Source organism: Bactrocera latifrons, unplaced genomic scaffold (genome assembly GCF_001853355.1).
Source record: "Bactrocera latifrons isolate USDA-ARS-PBARC rearing strain unplaced genomic scaffold, ASM185335v1 scaffold_67, whole genome shotgun sequence".
NCBI lineage: Eukaryota > Metazoa > Arthropoda > Insecta > Diptera > Tephritidae > Bactrocera > Bactrocera latifrons.
The window spans coordinates 711039-729178 of NW_017537345.1; the positions used below are offsets into that span (position 1 = coordinate 711039).

Below are 18140 nucleotides of genomic sequence, written 5' to 3' on the forward strand. Positions count from 1 at the left end.
CTTATATTAAAAAAAAAAAAACTATATCTTGTATCTCCATCTTTCACAATTAAACTTTATACTTGTAATACCAGTTTCCAGTCTTCGTAATATTTGTTTTCACTTCAAACTAGAAAAACCCTAAAATCCCCTTAATTTGATGCGAGACTTAGAAAGTCTTTCTTTCCTTTTTACAAAGCATTTCCGCTCCCTTCCCTCCCTGTCGCTAACCATGTAAGGTGTGATGTGCAATAAAACTGTTGCGACTTTTTTGATTGATTGCCTTTCGTGTAATAAAAGACGTAGGGTCATTACAAACGAAGGGCAGGCTGCACATAAATGCAGACGTAGGTCTTTCTTCCAACAATATGTATATTTAAACCAAACATAGACGTTCGCTTCAGATTTTCGTCTGCCAACTTACAAATATTGACTAATGAAGATTTAGTATGTACAAGAGTGGAGCAGAAGAAGTAGAAGTCGACAGCAGGAAGTGAAACCAGGAAGAAAAGCGATTGTGTCAATAACTACGAACCGAAAGAGGCTCCAACTTCGACTCCAACTCCGGCTCCGGCGCTGCCGCTTACGTTGATGTTCGTTAAAGCGGTCACAGATGATGACTTGACTCGGTTGACATGATTAATTGCGGGCATTAGCTTGTCTAAGCGCCAGCGATTTGAGCAGCTATGATTTTTATTGCTTTGCTTATGCATTTGGGGCAGGTAATGATGGATAAACGTGCACCTTTGCACCTTCGCGCTGGGCTAAATCGACAAGCTGCTGTCAGGCTTGAGTGAAATGTCACAAATAGAAAAATACAGACGAGCAAGAAAGTGTACTCATATGATAGTTAATCCTATTTGCTTTACGCTTTCGTCAAAATGAAGACTTGCTGATGATGAAACTTCCCACACATTCCGCGCTACCGTGTGTGTGGTAATTACATTTCAATTATGTTGCACCGCAACTAATTTGATTAGACGCCTTTTAGGCGCATAAAACTGAAGTCACTGACTTTTACCACTTTGCTCATTGTATTATAGTTTATACTATGTGTGCGTTTGTATTCAAGCGATTTTCCCACAAAGCAAATATTGACTTAGTTTCCGCGCACACAAGTTCAGTGGTAAAGGAGGAAAGCGGAACATTGGGAATTTTCAATGCTTGGCATCCATTACGAATACAGAACGCGTGCGCATTGTTAAAAATTTCAGCAATTGTTGTTGTTGTACTAGTTGATGCCAAAATACAATTCTCATATATCTACAATTGTATACGAATTTTAGCTGTGAATCGTGCATATATATATTATGTATGGATGTATATATGTGTGTGCTGTATTTAACTAGACAAACACACTCAAGCCCAGCACCAGCAACATCAACAACATTTCAACCCCACAATTGCACACGCCACACATACGCACCTTAATCATATTTATTATGTGACCTAGCGCTACTTCTGCTCGTGAGGCCCAGCAACAACAAGGGATTACATGCTCATTACAATTGTGTAGAATGCAAGCGTAAGCGCCTGCGCCTTCTTTCTCGCGCCGTTATTTCATATAAGCGACGGCAGTGATTTGGGTGCGTAAGTTTGTTGGCAAGCATGTGTCTGTGCGTGCGCTACACACGCTGGTGTAAAATCGTAATTTTACAGCACATTTTAAGCGCCCATAATTAACTTCTCACATCCATGGGTTATCAATTAAGCACTTATTTGCGTTTAGCGTATATAATTGAAGGTAAAGAAGCTAATAATAATAAGTGAGTAAAGAGAGCTTTCCCATACGACAGGTTGTGAGAATTTCAAGCATTTCCAATATGTTATTAGCAATATTCAAGGTATTGCTTTGATTGTTCTGAAACTATAACATTTTGTCATCTTTCTGGCAAATTATGGATTCTAGCAAAAATAACAGAGCGACTAAGTGTGTTCAAAAAGTATCGCGAATTTGGTGTTTTTTCAAAAATTATTTTTTATTCCTGAATACCTATTTTGTCCCCTTCAAAGTAATCCCTATGAGATAAACTTGTGCCAACGGTTTTTCCAATCTTCGAAGCACTTCAAAAAATCATTTTTTTCTTTAATTTCTTCAGCTCCTCTTTCGATGCCGCCTTTATCTTGTCAAGAGAAGCGTATCGTCGTCCTTTCATGGGCCTCTTCAGTTTAGCGAACAAGAAAAAATCAGAGGGGGCCAGATCTGGATAATACGGTGGCTGCGGCATCATTAGTGTGTTGTTTTTGGCCAAAAAGTCGCGCACAAGCAACGATGTGTGAGCAGGGGCATTATCGTGGTGCAAAAGCCAATTTTTGTCACATCTTCTCAGCCTTCTGAGAACATTTTGTACCACCGATAAAGGTTGCTTCGGTTCAATGTAGCTTTTCCGTATGCCACAGTCAACATTCGAAATGCATCCACGCACTTAATTTCGTTTTTCACACAAAATTTGATAGAGGTTATTTGATTCATTTCTTTGAATAGGTAAAAATCGAAGACGATCCAAAACACGTGCAAGCAAAGCAGCTGTCAACAATTAAATGAACATCCAAAATGGCCGAGCTTGTCGGTATAAGTGACAGACATGAGTACCAACATAACGCCACAAAAAATTCGAAATTCGAATATACGTAACCCTCTAAAATTCAAAATTCGCGATACCCTTTGAATACACCTCGCATAAACTTATTAGAGGACGTGGCCAAGTCCACATTAAAAAAAATTTTTTGCCCACAGGTGCGTCTTACTACTGCGATCTCCTGTGCCAAATTAGAGTTTTATTTCTGAATCAAGTCACTTTTTGACACCCTGTTATGAGGTGAACCGTTAACCAGTGAGGATGTTCTGCATAGCTTGCATTAAGGAAGAGGTCAGAAAGTGGCAGATCTAGGCTATAAAGCGGTTGAAACAAAACTTCCTAGCCGCTATTTTCGAAATAGTTTTTAATCGTTCTTGCTATATGAGACCGAACATTGTAATGATTTAAAACTATTAATGCGTGTTTAGTCGCGAATTCGGGCATTTTTCGACAGACGCTCCGTTCAATTTGATGGGCTGTTATCGAGCGACTTCCCATTTATTTTTTTAATCGGGCTTAAAATCTCATACTACAGATCTCACCTAATATAAAGCATTACCTTGATGTTATGCATACCCGGCTTTGCCATTGACTTGGCTTCTTCGTCAGGCTACTGCTTATGATTTTTAGTATTAAGGATTTTTGAAGTGAACTCATTTCTCATCAACAGTCTCAATCCGATGCTAAATGACTTCTTTTTTTTTTGGCGTAAAAAACAACATTTCTTACGTACAAACTCGTTTTGCAACATCTCTTGACTTCAATTCATATGACACACAATTTCCTTGCCTTTGAATGTATTCGACTGCTTTAAACGTTTGGAAATGACTGCTTGAGCGCGATCTCTTCTTGTATTTGGCAAACATTTGCACCGAGCTTTCAGTTTCTCTTTTTTAGAACTGTTTTGGCCGCCGTTTTTCATATTAAAATAATGAAACTTCGAACAAAGACATTGTTCGAATTATCCAAAACATGCATTCAGAAAGTTTCAACCGCCTTCAGTTGTCGAAAAACGTTGACTTCTTAGTTTATCTTTTACATGCGGGAATGAAAAGAAGTTATTTGGTACCAAATAAAGACTATGGATGGCTCATCAAATCGATATTTTAAATGCCCAAAATTGCAATTATTGATCTGAAAGAGCGCGCATTGCCGTGGTGAAGACTGATCCGTCTTCCGCGGTTGGTTTTGCTGTTTGCTTGAAAAACTACTGTCAAACAAAAGATTGCAAATCACTCAGAATTTACTATACTTTTTTTTAGACCAATCGACAAGACACTTTTTAGAGTGATTAACAAATTGTGTGGCATCCAACATGAAAAATTTTTTCTTACAGTCGTATGTTCATGCAATATTGAATGTGTGCTAATCACACTAATGCAATCATCGGTCAACTTTTTTTTTTTTTTGAAAACAGAGAGATTGCAAGAACATCATCACTTTAAAACGATATAAATAGCTCATTCCATGCAAACAAGAAAAAAACTAAGAAATTTGCTTAATTTTTTTAGCGAGTCTGCCACTTTAATATCTCCTTAAGTTGAAACTTATCCAAACAGCCACACAAAAACAATATAAAAAAAATGAAATCTACGTGGCATCATAAAAACCCAAACCCACTTGTGCAAAATTTTTATATTTTTATAAACTTTGCACTGACAGCAATTTATGTATTTCGTCTGCCACCATATTTATTGCATAAAATACTACCCCCAATTCATTTTAAATGCACATACAACCAAACAACCAGCAAAGCAACACACATACAACAACACGCGCACCCACAACAACCGTTAGCAGGCAAAGAACTCGCCTAATGGCAAACCCCAACGAGCGAACCCAAACCAGGCGCTCAAACCGACCGCCGCACAGCCACCGAACTCAACGAACGAAATGGCTTACCGCTATGGAGTACGCATGTGCAGTAATTATAAATACAAATACCAGTAAATGCTGTTGCTTTTTTAACAACCGAGAGAATTATATATAAATAAAGTGGAGTATAAAAGCAAATAACACAAATAGGTGGAAGCGAGTGAGTTGCGGGGGAGTTGGAAAATAGTAATTGGCAACAATGCATACTCATGGGTGGTCGGTAGCGGCTTCGTTTATGTATGTGAAAGTAGTGAATCGGTGAATCGAACCACCCTAAAATCTAACTAGCGTTATAATGCATATGCCGTTCTTGTTGTTATAGCGGAGTATGACAATGAAGGGAGGAGAAGGAGAAGGAGCTGGCTGCTATGGCGGGGGGGCCTGCAAGTCATGGCGCGGTAAAATAAATCAAAATTCCATTTCGAAATGCAGTGAAAGAAACAACAGCGAAACCATCAGAAACAAATAAAACAATAACAACAACAAAACCGTCATAGAAAATGGTTGCAACACCAACAAAAGCAAAGCTGCCACAATTGCAAACGGCGACAACAACAAAAGACCAAAGTGAATGGCAAATAAAGGAGGCGACCAACAAACAAACAGACAAACAATTGTAGAGAAGAAGAAGAAGCCGCGCACAAATGAAAATGCAAAACCAAAATGGCAACTGTGTAATTTATTACTTAAGTTGCGCAGCAGCAGGGTATGGCGTGGGGCTATGGGGGCGCCGGCTGTCAACTTGTGCCAAATAAATAAAATATTACAGCGCGGCAGGGCGGCAGGAAGCCGCTGGAGTGGCAGCTACATTGTAAGTAAGAAAAATTATGGAGGCTGGTGGGTGGCAACGCCATGTGTTGTTGTTGTTGCGACGGCAAGGAAAAGCATAAGCAAGCGCTGCAGCAGTGCTTTGCTATTTATTATTATGTTGCTGCTTTTGTTGTTTTTATTTTTTTATTTTACTCGCTCAGTTGCTGCAGTGAATTTTGATTAGCTCGGCGAAGTGCTTTATTTCCGCATTTGGAATTTTCATTTTTTTCTTCGCTTATTTATTTGTTAAATTGCTTATCTCTGTTGTTATATAAATGCGAAAGTGTGCTGTGCTGTGCTGTGTGTGTGTTGGTGTGGCGCTGCCTTATGAAGGGGCGTTTCATTTGGATTGCGATTTATATTTTTATCTTCTTCTTACTTATACTCATTGCAATTTCACAATTGTATCTGCACACCCACACTCACACACACACAGAAATCGTCGTCATGAATGTCGGCACGTGTGTGTGCCTTATAAGTACTTTAACTTTATACTGTGTACGTGCTAGACGCCATTTTGTGTTATTATTCTCAGTTTTTGTTTTTTTTTTTTTTTTGGGTGTTGTTCTTCAACTTGAAGTGCTCAGCCATATGCTTCAGGCATTTCGTTGTGCCTGCGCTTGTTTATCTTTCATTGAAATTTAAAGTACTTTTAATTTATGTGTGCGTGCACATACATATTTTCTATATATATATATGTATATTAGATATATATGTATGTATACATTATTAGAGGAGCAAGTGCTAATTTCGAGTACATTTTCGCAGTATTTATGATATGTTATGTGTACATGCCGTGCTTGTGCGCACTTGCTTCTACCCACCCGCTATACAAATACATATGTTGAAGCTTCGAAACAAAAATAATTTTCACAAGTTCTAACAGGTTTTCGAGTGTACATAGTATATCTAGATACGTCTGCTCTTCTTGTGCCTCATTGCGACTGCTGAAAGCAATAACGTCTGCACAAATTATGTCAACTTTGCAACTAAATATATTATTGTTAACGGTAGCGACGTCAATCATTTAAAAGTATACGTGAAAATATGTCAGTGAAGTCGAATCCTCAAAAAAAAATTTTTTTTTGTTATGTTTGTGAATGTGTTTAAACAGCCTATGGTATGCGTATTTATAAAGTTTTTCGACCGTTCTTGTTTTAATTGTTTATATCATGTTTCTTCATTAAACTAGTACCTACAGTTCCGTGGATTTTTCAATTCTCCTAAAGAAAAGATAATAGAATTTTTTAATTCTCCTAAGCAACAGACAATTGAAAATTTGCGGAAAATTCTCATAATTACTATCCCTTTATATTTTTATGAAACTGTTTATTTACCTACATACCAGGTGTGTCTCCAATATAACCGACCTTTTGGATATGGAATAAAATATATGTATATTATATTTTTAAGTTCAAAATCATTTACATTAAACTCAATGCAACATTGGAACGATGAACCAACGCATCTATCGTTTTTTTCATGTCATTTGTAAAAAACTCGTCAGCACTTCGTTTACTGTTGCTTAAATGACTGTGATATCATAATAAACAGTTCCTTTCATGTTTGTTCTCCGTCCGATTTACATGAAATGAAGAGCATTTGAAAGGGAATGAATGTATCTTTTTAATAATGAATATAAATCTGCATTTTGCGTGATTTAAAAAAACAAATTTAATTATGATAGACTCGTATCTATAGTACATATCGTCGCATAAAGTGCAGAAGAACGTATCATCAAAAGGAAAATTGAAAATCGTTGTCAAATATAATAACTAATATATAATCATTTTATAACCCAAACTCAATTTTAATTTCAATAAGAGTGTATGATAAGCAAAAAATAACCATTATATAACCAAAACTCGATTTTTTCAGTATGAGTGGTTTTTAATCACAATGTTTTTCTTTCGACGATATACTTTTTGTTTGACGATATACTTATCTTGCAGCAATTAAACTAAAAAACCCTCGAAATACTTTAGAAATATGTATTTCAATCTTAAAGAACCGATATCATTAATCAAGAATATCTTAGATAAAAATAAGAGATGAGGAGCAAATGAATTTTATCGTTATAAATGAATGTTTTAATTTTAAAATTTACAGACAGCATATGGTGAATTCGTCACTTAAAATACAAAGAAATGTCTATAAGTAAAGAAAAAAATTGTTAGTTTCAAGTATGTTTGAACGTTCTAAAGAATTATTCTATTGGTACAAACGTAAAAGAACTGTTTTTCTTATACAATTCTATGTATTAAAAAGCTTTGTAATCAAACAGTGAATGAGTTTTTCTTGCAACTACGTTTTTCAAATCGAGCGATGCTAATGTTCGGAGACGATTGCTCGTATCCACTTTAAATTAGCTACATAACTATACTGAGGTATGTTACACGATTAGTACCATAGCTTCAAAGTAATATAATCTAGTTAACTGCAAAAGATATTTTATTACTGTTATTTATAGAAGCCTTCTTACAAAAGTGAACAGAGGATTGACAAAGTTTTTTTTTATCAAAAGTTATATTTTTTATTACTGCTCCGTTTATAGTAACTGCAATATTTTATCAAAACGTGTTATTATCAATGCAAAAAAGTGTACATACTGCTTTGTATTCGCTCAGAAACATGTTTGAAAACGTCTGCAAAAGGGAGTCGCATTCATTTTTCTCAATCATTGCATAAACAGTTAGGCCTTTCTTAGCGCTCTACATTGACCGAAACTCTTAATAGCTAACCTAAGTTGTTGTTATTATATAATGTATGTATGTATGTCATACTATAAATTTCGGTACATTAAAAGTATATCTAATATATGTATGTATGTTAGGGTGGGTGAAAATCAACATAAAGTTCTGCTTCCGCTTGGTACTCTGAAAAATTGATAGGCAGACACCTCTAAGAAAGGATGCACAAGTATGAGCTCTTAATTGTAATGAGAAGGTCCTCCGCCTAATGGTTTTCTATTTTTCTCTTCTCACTAGTTGGAAAAATTTGTTTCTCGCTTCCAAATACTTATATTTAAAAATACTTTGTTTTCTGGACTTTGTAGGAAATTGAATGCTCTTCAAAAAAGGTCTTTTAAGATTTTTTCGTAAACCTATCTGTTTAAAAGATATTAACGGTTAAAATTTTATTATTATTGAAGAAAACACTTTTTTCTTATGAAATTTATAATTAAAAAAAATATATATATATATATATCTATTACAATTATAATTACATAGTACCTCACGTTCATATAAAGACCATTCATTTTCAAAAGTATTTTGTTTTGTGGATTTGGTAGAAAATTAAATGCTATATATTTAAAAATGGTCTTTAAAGATTTTTTCGTAAGCCTAGGCAAACACTAATTTATACACATATATTCAAAATATAAATATTCTGTATTTATGGGCAGAATTTATGTATACATATGTACATATAGTATACAAGTATCAATACATTAGTCGTTGTGGAATCATTCGTATATTTGCATATGTATGTGCATAACAAATCATTTCCGCTTAGAAACATATTTTATTGCTCAAATCGATCAATGAAGGAAATATGCGCCTACAAGTATGATAATATATGTATATACATATATCCATACATATGTATAGGAACAAACATACATGAATGCCAATTTTTAATTACATGCTCATGTTTACACAAGTTAATAATTAGATTATTGATTCATTAATTTTCTTAATCTCGAAAATTGATGTCTAATGAATTTGTACCCAATTCAATCGATATAGAAAAAATCTATATCTGTTTTAGACTTAACCCACACCTATTGGGAATGTGAAAATAATAATCATTTTTTCTTACTTCGATAGATCCAACTACCAAATCGACAGCTCAAATAGTTTTGGAATTGCAGCCTTCTAAAGCATCACTTCCATAAGTTAACTCTAAACGCGTTTTTATCCCGAAATAGCATTTCTCAACTTTGTTGAAGCGATTCGTTGGAGACAAATAAACCGATTTTCTTAGTTGAGAGACCGCTCTCTCTTATTCTCCCAATCTCACATTTTAATATATACTTTCCAAATACAAAATTTAATAATATCATTTCCTCCCCATTTACTTCCAGGTGTGGTTCAAGAACCGTCGTGCCAAGTGGCGCAAGCGCGAGCGTAACGCCATGAACGCAGCTGTTGCCGCCGCCGACTTCAAATCTGGTTTTGGTTCACAATTTATGCAACCCTTCGCCGATGATTCGCTCTACTCATCATATCCTTACAATAACTGGACTAAAGTGCCATCACCGTTGGGCACGAAACCTTTCCCTTGGCCGGTCAATCCACTTGGCTCCATGGTGACCACCAACCATCATCAAAACTCGGTGAACTGCTTCAATACCGGCGCTAGCGGTGTGGCAGTCAGCATGAACAACTCCATGTTGCCGGGCACAATGGGCTCTACGTTGACCAACAGCAATGTCGGCGCCGCACCATGCCCCTACACCACGCCCGCCAATCCGTACATGTATCGCGCCGCCGCCGAACCCTGCATGACGTCCAGCATGTCATCGAGTATTGCCACGCTACGCCTAAAGGCCAAACAGCATACCACCGGTTTTGCCAGTCCCTATTCGGCACCGTCGCCAGTGTCGCGTTCCAATTCAGCGGGTCTGTCCGCCTGCCAGTATACCGGTGTGACTGATGTTGTCTGAGAAAACGCCCTCGGGGCGCTACTCAATCAACATCAACATCATTTGCATCACTTCTCCGCCAGCAGTGGTGGCGGTGTATCCGCACACTCACCCAATCTCAACAATAATTTACATCATTTACACAACAATAATAATAATAACAACTTGTTGAACAACAACAACCTGCTGCTAGATCATAATGGCGAACTAAGCGTGGGTGTGGGCAGTCTGGTGGGCAACGGTGTGCACAATAACAAATCACCACTGGGACATCAACACAGTGATATGGGGGATGGCAACGGCGGACGTGGCGGCAATGGTGGTGGCACAAATAACGGACTATTGGGGCCGAATGTCAATAGTGATGGCGGCGACGAAGTGGAGGAGGTTATCGACTAAAGCTGCCGCGGGTGGTTTTAATTGGGTAGAGTTACTATAATGCAAATAAATAAATAAATAACGGCAACTTAAGAGGAAGGCATAACACAAATGCGGCTCTCAAACTGTTTTTGAGTGAAATGTAAAGAGAAGTGTATAATAATTATTAATGAAAAAAAAATATATAAAAAATAAATTTAAAAAATAAAAAGAAAAGCAAAATATTTGTTACAATAATTGTAAAATATTGATTAATTAAAGTGCATACAGATGTTTAGTGTTAAGTAATTGAATTAATTGTAGTTAAAACGGTGAACATTTATATTGAGATATAAAATAAAAAAGGTTTAACATAATATATCCAAAGAACAATAATTATTTTTAAATTCAAAAAAATGCGTTAATTAATGTATTTAAATATGTTAAGTAAAACCGCAAATGAAAATAATTTATTTAAGTTCGGTTCGGTTAAAAAACAAAAAAAAAAAACTTTAAATTTAATAATTTTTTGTTACACTTTTTTTTTTGAAAAAAATGAAAATTTAATGATTTTTTAAAACAAAAAAAAATTTTTTGTACAGTTCAGTAAAAAGAACTCAAAAAAAGTTGCATTTTTTTGACAAATTTGTAAACTTGTAAATAGCAAAAAAAATATAATTTTATTTGGCTTCATTTCCACAGCATTATATCAAAATGGGGCATAGAAGTAAACATCAAACGAAATTTAAATTCAAAATTTTATTAAATGTTAATAAATTTTATAACTAAAAATATTTCACATATATTTTTTTTTATTCAAAAACAATAAATTTCCTTTTTTTTCTATTTTAAAACAATACATTTTCATTATTAAACGGCTTTCTTTTCGAATATATGCCAAAAATTTCAAAACTTTTCCACAAAAAATTATTTTCCAACCGATCCCCATTACAAATTTTGTAACAATAATTTCTTCAGCATCGCGTTTTTTTCCTAAACCAAAGTACTACACGAAAAATAGTTCTTAGCAAATCGTGTAATATTACCATAACCAATCAAATTAGCACGCATATATATAAAATAAATTATTGTAAATTAAAAATTAATATTAAATAAATGAAAAGATGCAAAACTATATCACCAGCAGTTTTTAAGAAGTTGTCTAGTCGTGTAACTGAAACAAAAACAGAAAAAAAAAATATATATATATAATTAAGGATAAACACAACCAGCCGAACACATCATTAAATTAAAAGTAAAAAAAAAAATATTAAATATTAAATGCTATAATAAGAAATAAATTCTGAAAGTGAACAATAAAAAAATGGATTGAATATTTTAAATGATTTTATATTTGTGAGGAAAAGTTAGGAAAATTATAAAATCATATTATCAACATATTTCTATCCAACAAAAGGTCCAAAAGGTCCCAGAAACTGTAATTAAATTCTCCAAGTAAATGAGGTTTAAAAAAAAGTTACTTCGCTAAGTTGGTAGGATTGTCCTTATCGGTAAACGAGAGATTGTTGAAAACATGCATCGCTCTGGGCGACCTTCGACTTCTTCAACTAGTGAAACAATTGAAAAATTGAAGGATATGATGCTTGAAAAAAGTCAAAAAGGCATTAAAGAGACGGCAAGAGAGCTCAACATCTCTCGCGAGTCCTGTTGAGTGATTTTGCTGGATATTTTGGGTATGAAACGCGTTCTTACTCGACTCGTCCCGATAAAGCTTAATTTTTTTTTTTTTCAAAAAGAGTACCGTAAATCAGCTCTTTGGATATGCTTGATCGAGCATATTCCGATTCCAAATTCATGGAGAAGATTATAACTACCGTCGAAAACGGCCGAAATTGTGGAAAAACAATTCGTGGATTTTTCACGATGATACTGCACCTTCGCATCGAGCCATTTTTAACAATTTTAATTTAATTTTTTTTTTTTGTTCGGCAAACTGAATTTCCGCTCCCTGGAACCCGTTTTCAGTCAACTGAAGAGATAAAGCAAAATTCGCTGACGGAGCTGAGTGCTTATGAAAAGTGTTTCGAAGGCTGAAAAAAACGTTGGCATAAGTGTATTACATCTGGTGGGCATAAATTTGAAGGCGATAAAATAAATATTGATGAATAATTAAATATTTTTCATTTCCGTATATTTTTGGTTACAATGTATGTGGATATCACAAGCAATTCGAGGTTGAAAAATATTTGTTATTAAGTCATTTAAGCCAAATATTTCGAAAACCAAACCTTTATATAATATACAAATATGCATAGCTTGAGGAGATTATGAACAGTATATTTCTAATATCAAAACTGAAGTAGAATAATATATTACTCAAAAAAAATTTAACTTTTTCGTCACAGGAAATTTTATATCAAGTTTTGAGTTTTGCAAGAATTTGTGAAAATATATTTTTTTAAAAAGTGTAAACATCATAATTGCCTAATATAAAAACTACTTACGGTTTTCGTGAATATTTAGTTTCTGGAAGTAATTTTTTTAATTCTCCTACAAAAATCTGCTTGCATTCCTTTACTCCATTTACCTTGAAAGCGCTTCTCCATTAAGGAAATTTCTGGATGAAACTTTTCGCCTTTCAAATTTGCCAGGTGACAGTTCAGCATATGTATTTTAAAGGTTATATTACTTCCGAAAACTTTATATAACATTATAAGTTCATTTATTGATTCTTTGTCATTCCCCACTTATGATTTGCTACAGAATTTTTGATAACGTTCAAAAAACATTTCCAGCTGAGTTTTTCCTGATCATTCAGTTTCTCTTCAAAGCTGTTATTCTTTTTCAGTTGTCATATTTGTACACCTACAAATATTTCCTCGTTAATTATTGCCCCTCTGAGGCTTTCGCACAGCCGATTCGGCACTATGTAGTATGGATCTGTTAGCCAAAGACAAATTTGCATACCGGACAATATGTAAGTTGTAATGCCTTTTTATATGAGTCAAACGAAAATAACAAGCACTACGTGATGCTTTGTTTCTGTCCAAATCATTGGTAAAACAAATGGCGGTTGGCTATGTTTTTGTTTAGTCTAACCTATCAATAGTCTCACACACGTTACACAATATTTATGGAATGTTAGGAGCCCAGTGTTTATCGCAATTCCTAATAGACAATCCAAATACATTCTTATATATTTTAATAATCCGCGGTTCATGTTGAAGAATTTTTGATTTCCTTAATGATGAAGCGGATCTCCAGGAGGACTTTCGAATAAAGATTTTCATTTTGTCATATCAAAAACAGACTTTTTTGTAAAAAACATTTGCCACTCTGAACTTGAAAAATCGGTTCAACTATAAATTTTCGAAGAATATTTTACAATATACTATGTACTTTCGATATACAAGCAAACATTTTTTAAAATTCACATCTGAATATAATGCCTAAAGCTAGGCTTGCGGTTTTGGACATTATTGAGATAAATTTAAATAACTGCTGATAGATTTTGAAGGATCTGAGGGTACAAGATCTGATTAATAAATTATTAGTATATCATGATGCTTGGTTTTTGAGTATAACCACTGTAATAGTTATGTTGACAATATACTTGTGGGTATGGCAAACTTTAAAATTTTTGTAAGTGTTTTTTGGTTGAGTAGTTTAATTAGCTTGTTCTAGAAATCCCTGCCTTGTAGCAGAATTTAGTTGATGTTATTTGGTTGATGAGGTTGGCATTAAAAACACATCGTTGCAAGAGCAAAAGGCTGTTCCAAAAACCGAGTTTGAGGAGTCTTTCTACGATTGGAAGAAGTGCTGCACAAGAGCATACTATCGAATGGGGACTATTTTGAGACCGACAACATTAATGTAGACAAATTAATAAATATTTCAATGGTGTATATAGTTTCATAATTCACATATATGTACGATCAATTAGATCTTATTTAAAATCTGAAAATTATTTAAATGCAATTTAATGACTATTAAGGAACAACTCTATTTGATTTGAGGAACATAGTGAAACATCATCTTTCAATAAAGGAAGTTATCTTGAAATATACGCAGTTAATTCTAAATTCATTTATATTCAAGCTGACATATATGTATATGAGTAGGCTTTCTATCTAATCTCGACGTGTATTTAAAAACGTTATGGCATGTATGTTTGGATGAATTTATAAAAGTGAAAACGGTTTTTATAGGCATTCGAGTATTTCGGGAGTATTTTTCACATTTTTTTTTTATTTTTTTTTTTTTTTTTTGAAAATAAGAGATTTATTATCAGTCTAAATAAATACAATGAAGGACTTTAAGTGAAAACTCACTGCCAATTTTCTACTTATTGATTTAAAAACCAAACATTTGCTAAGAATTTATGACTCAGAAGAGCTAGAAAATATGAATTTCACTTTTTCCTTGCCATCTTCAGTGCCATGCCACCTCACTTACCCCACCAAATCGCCGAAGTATAATAAATGACTCACACAGAAATGGTAAATTAAAATCAAAATGAAATCGTAATTTATTTTACCGCAGAACAAAGTACCAGTTAGCACTTTCTGAGGGGGGAGAGAGTGAGCGACGGGCAGCAGGCAAAGCGACACCGGACCACAGGAAGACTCAATTTAATTTTGATTAAAATGTGTGCGAGCACACACATTCATTTGTATATGTATATGCATATAACGGGAATATTATTAGACAGTGGAAAATGCAAATTTTCTCAACTCCGGCGACCTTAGCCGCAGTAAAAGGAAAGCGAGTTAACGTTAAAGCGACTAACTGACTGACCGTAGCACATTTTATTACCTTGCCATAGTGGCTGGCGTCGAGGGCGCTGCATTAATAGCTACCGACATTGAAAGCGTTCTCAAAACTGGTGCAAAATCCATCCATCAATTTATTCATTACAAAGAAATTATGTCGAATTTATATGCACCCCAAGTGCCGCAGCGAAAGTAAGCAGTTCAAGGGATGGTTGAGGCAGACGAGCAGCCGAGCAAATGAGCTGCGTACTCGGTCACAGGTTTGACGGCTCATTTCACTTTACATTGGCTGAGCTCTGGTAGTCTACTGCTAGTGTGTTTGTGTGTGTGTATGTGTAGAAAATCACCGCACAATAAAAATAATAATAAAAGTACAAACGCGGTCGAACAACAAATCTTTCCGCAACAACAACATAGTGGCAGCAGCATAGGCGGAAGGATGAAGCAAGCGCCACAACACAAGAGAGTCGATATCTCGAGCGCTGATTCCTTCTTTCCTTCTGGGGTGGATTGCTTAGTTAACTGTTTGCGGTATATTAGCCAGGCGCAGCTAATAGCCGCAAGATATTTACCGAAAAGGATGCGCTCGTGCATACCCGCTGAGCGTGGTGTCGTTTAAGGCGCGTTCGCCGAAGAATGAACGTTGTGCGATCACCCACGCGGCCACACAATAAATCGGTGAAATTAAATTTGCCGTTTGGGGTGTTTGTGTTGTTGTTGTTGGTGTTTAATTTTCGTCAACTATGCGCCTTCCGCCACCCGTCGCTAATTCACCCAGGAAATCGTTTGCCACCAAGCACGCAAGCGCTTCCTTCCTACGTTTGCTCGGTTCTTCCGTGTATGCCTCTTGCAGCGACAAGTGTTCGTTAACTTTTGTGTATTTATATTATTGCGTTTTTTATTCACTATTTGAACAGTTTTTTTTTTTATTTATTTTTTTGTGAGAAGATTGATACTATTGCATTTAAACTCTTTGTATGATTGCCGTCTCTGCACACGAGTATACTTATTTAAATATGTATATGTATGGGGGGTAATTTAAGCGCCCTGCAATGCGTGTTGCGCCCCACTGTGGTGTCAAAGGGTTAATAAGTTGTCGTCCTGCTGTTTTAGAACTTCATTAGATGTTATTACTACAATTTAACAACTCCAACAGCGAAATTACATTCTTTACAATTTTGGCTGGAGGTTTTGCTTATAACCGGCTTTTCTTGCAAGTCAAAGCCATTCGAATTGTAAGGTCAATGTTAATAACACATATGTATATTTAGTATATGTTGCCCATGAGTAAAACATATAACAATTAAATAGGAGTATATACTCGTATATGGCATTGTAGTTAGATTATTGGAAAGGACAATGATATGTGATACTTAATACCTTAACCAAATCTTTCAAAAATTACGGAATTAATACAAATAATTTTCAAAGGGAAAATAATCAATACATTTAAGAAAGTAGTTTATAATTAGAGTACTTCTTCTCTTCTTTATTGACACAGACACAGCCGTTTCTAATGCGGGATCTTAAATCTTACGCAGAACTCCTCAACGTACATGCTACTGCACCAAATAGAAAGACGGAGATGATGAGTACCTTGTAGAGTTTGGTCTTTGTTCATCGAGAGGAGCCTTTACTTCTCATTTTGTACTCAGTCCAAAGTAGCACTGATTGGCCAGAGTTATTTCTTCTGTTATTCTTATATTTCGAGGCTCACGTTTGTTTTCGGTGTTCGAAGTAATGACTGTCAACAGTGACGTTTGAGCCAAGTTGCGAGTGCGACGACTGTTTGTTAGATGACAGTAGATATTTCGTCTTGTCCTCGTTTACTACCAGACCCATTTGCTTCACTTCCTTATTCTGACTGGAGAAAACAGAACTAACAACGCGCTTGTTGAAGCCAACGATATCGATGTCATCGGCGTACGTCAGCAGTTGTATGCTCTTGTAAAAGATTGTATCATCGAACGTCTCGGAGAGGCTTTCCCGATTCTGATGAAGTTTTTGTTATTGCTCAACGTCAGTTTACACAGCCGTATTAGTTTTGCGGGGATATCAAATTCAGACATAGCGGCATAAAGGCAGCTCCTTTTGGGCAGCTTTGAAAAAATCGACGAAGAGTTAATCTAATCCGCTTTTCACTCATCGTTTTCCAAGGTTTGATGCATGATAAATATCAGGTCAGTTGTTGATTTTCCAAGCTGTAAGCCACACTTCGATAAAGGTAGACTACAATCTTTCACACAGCTCAATAGAATCTTACCAGATTGTGAGGTTTCCCTTTTTGTGGATTGGGCACACTTAAATTCCAATCGTTGTTCATGCTTTCGTACGACTGTATTCTAAAAAGAAGCTTACGTATGCTCCTTATCAGTTCTTCGCCGCCGTTTTAAATTGCTCGGCCGGTAATCCATCGGCCCCCACCGCTTTGTGGTTCTTCAGACAGGTAATTGCTATTCGAACTTCTTCATGGTCGGCCAATGGAACGTCTGCCCCAACGTCATCGATTGGGGAATCGAGTTCACCATATTTTGTTATATGTGTCTAACTTTCACTGCCGTTCAGCAGGCTGGTGAAGTGTTCCCTTCATATTTTCTATATGCTCTGAGCATCAGTCACTGGATCCCCTCTGGGTAGATAAACCTACAAGAGTATGCTCCAGTCAGAGTTCTTTATATATAATATATATATACTGTCTCTTATACACATCTAGATGTGTATAAGAGATATATATATATCTGTAAAGTTTGAATATTTTTGTAAGATTTTCTTTATTTGCGAACTGTTTTTCAAGGAAGAAGTAGAAGTATCGATATACACAATGCTAAGTAAGTGTCTAATTCCATATATTGATATAAAAGTGCTTGGAGTCAAAGTTATACTCACGTTTCAAGACACACAAATATAAATGAAGGTAAATCAGAAAATAAAGGAAATTCAAAATTTCAAATTTCGACGTTTTGGATAGTTTAATTGCTAATATGCATACCCCTGAAATACGATAAAATTGAGAACTGTATTTATTGTTTACATAATCTATATCAGCCGCTAAGGTTAGACGTGTTTTATGAGCTTGGCAAATTGGCGAAAGATAATTGCATAAGTGCTTAACATCGAATGGAATGGAATAAACGAGGAATATTTAATTTCAACCAACTA

At 35.3% G+C, this 18140-nt stretch overlaps 1 protein-coding gene across 2 annotated transcripts in view; it reads left to right on the top strand.

Annotated features, from left to right (window-relative positions):
- Window positions 1-10561, top strand: part of LOC108975601 (pituitary homeobox homolog Ptx1) — a 77381-nt gene extending 66820 nt beyond the window's left edge. The window contains exon 5 of one of the 2 annotated variants that reach the window (XM_018944195.1): window positions 9331-10561. In XM_018944195.1, the coding sequence (XP_018799740.1) occupies window positions 9331-9912 (582 nt within the window). In that variant the 3' untranslated portion in view covers window positions 9913-10561. The remainder of the gene's footprint in view (window positions 1-9330) is intronic. The other variant, XM_018944196.1, reaches the window with a different exon arrangement.
- Window positions 10562-18140: the final 7579 nt, after the last annotated feature.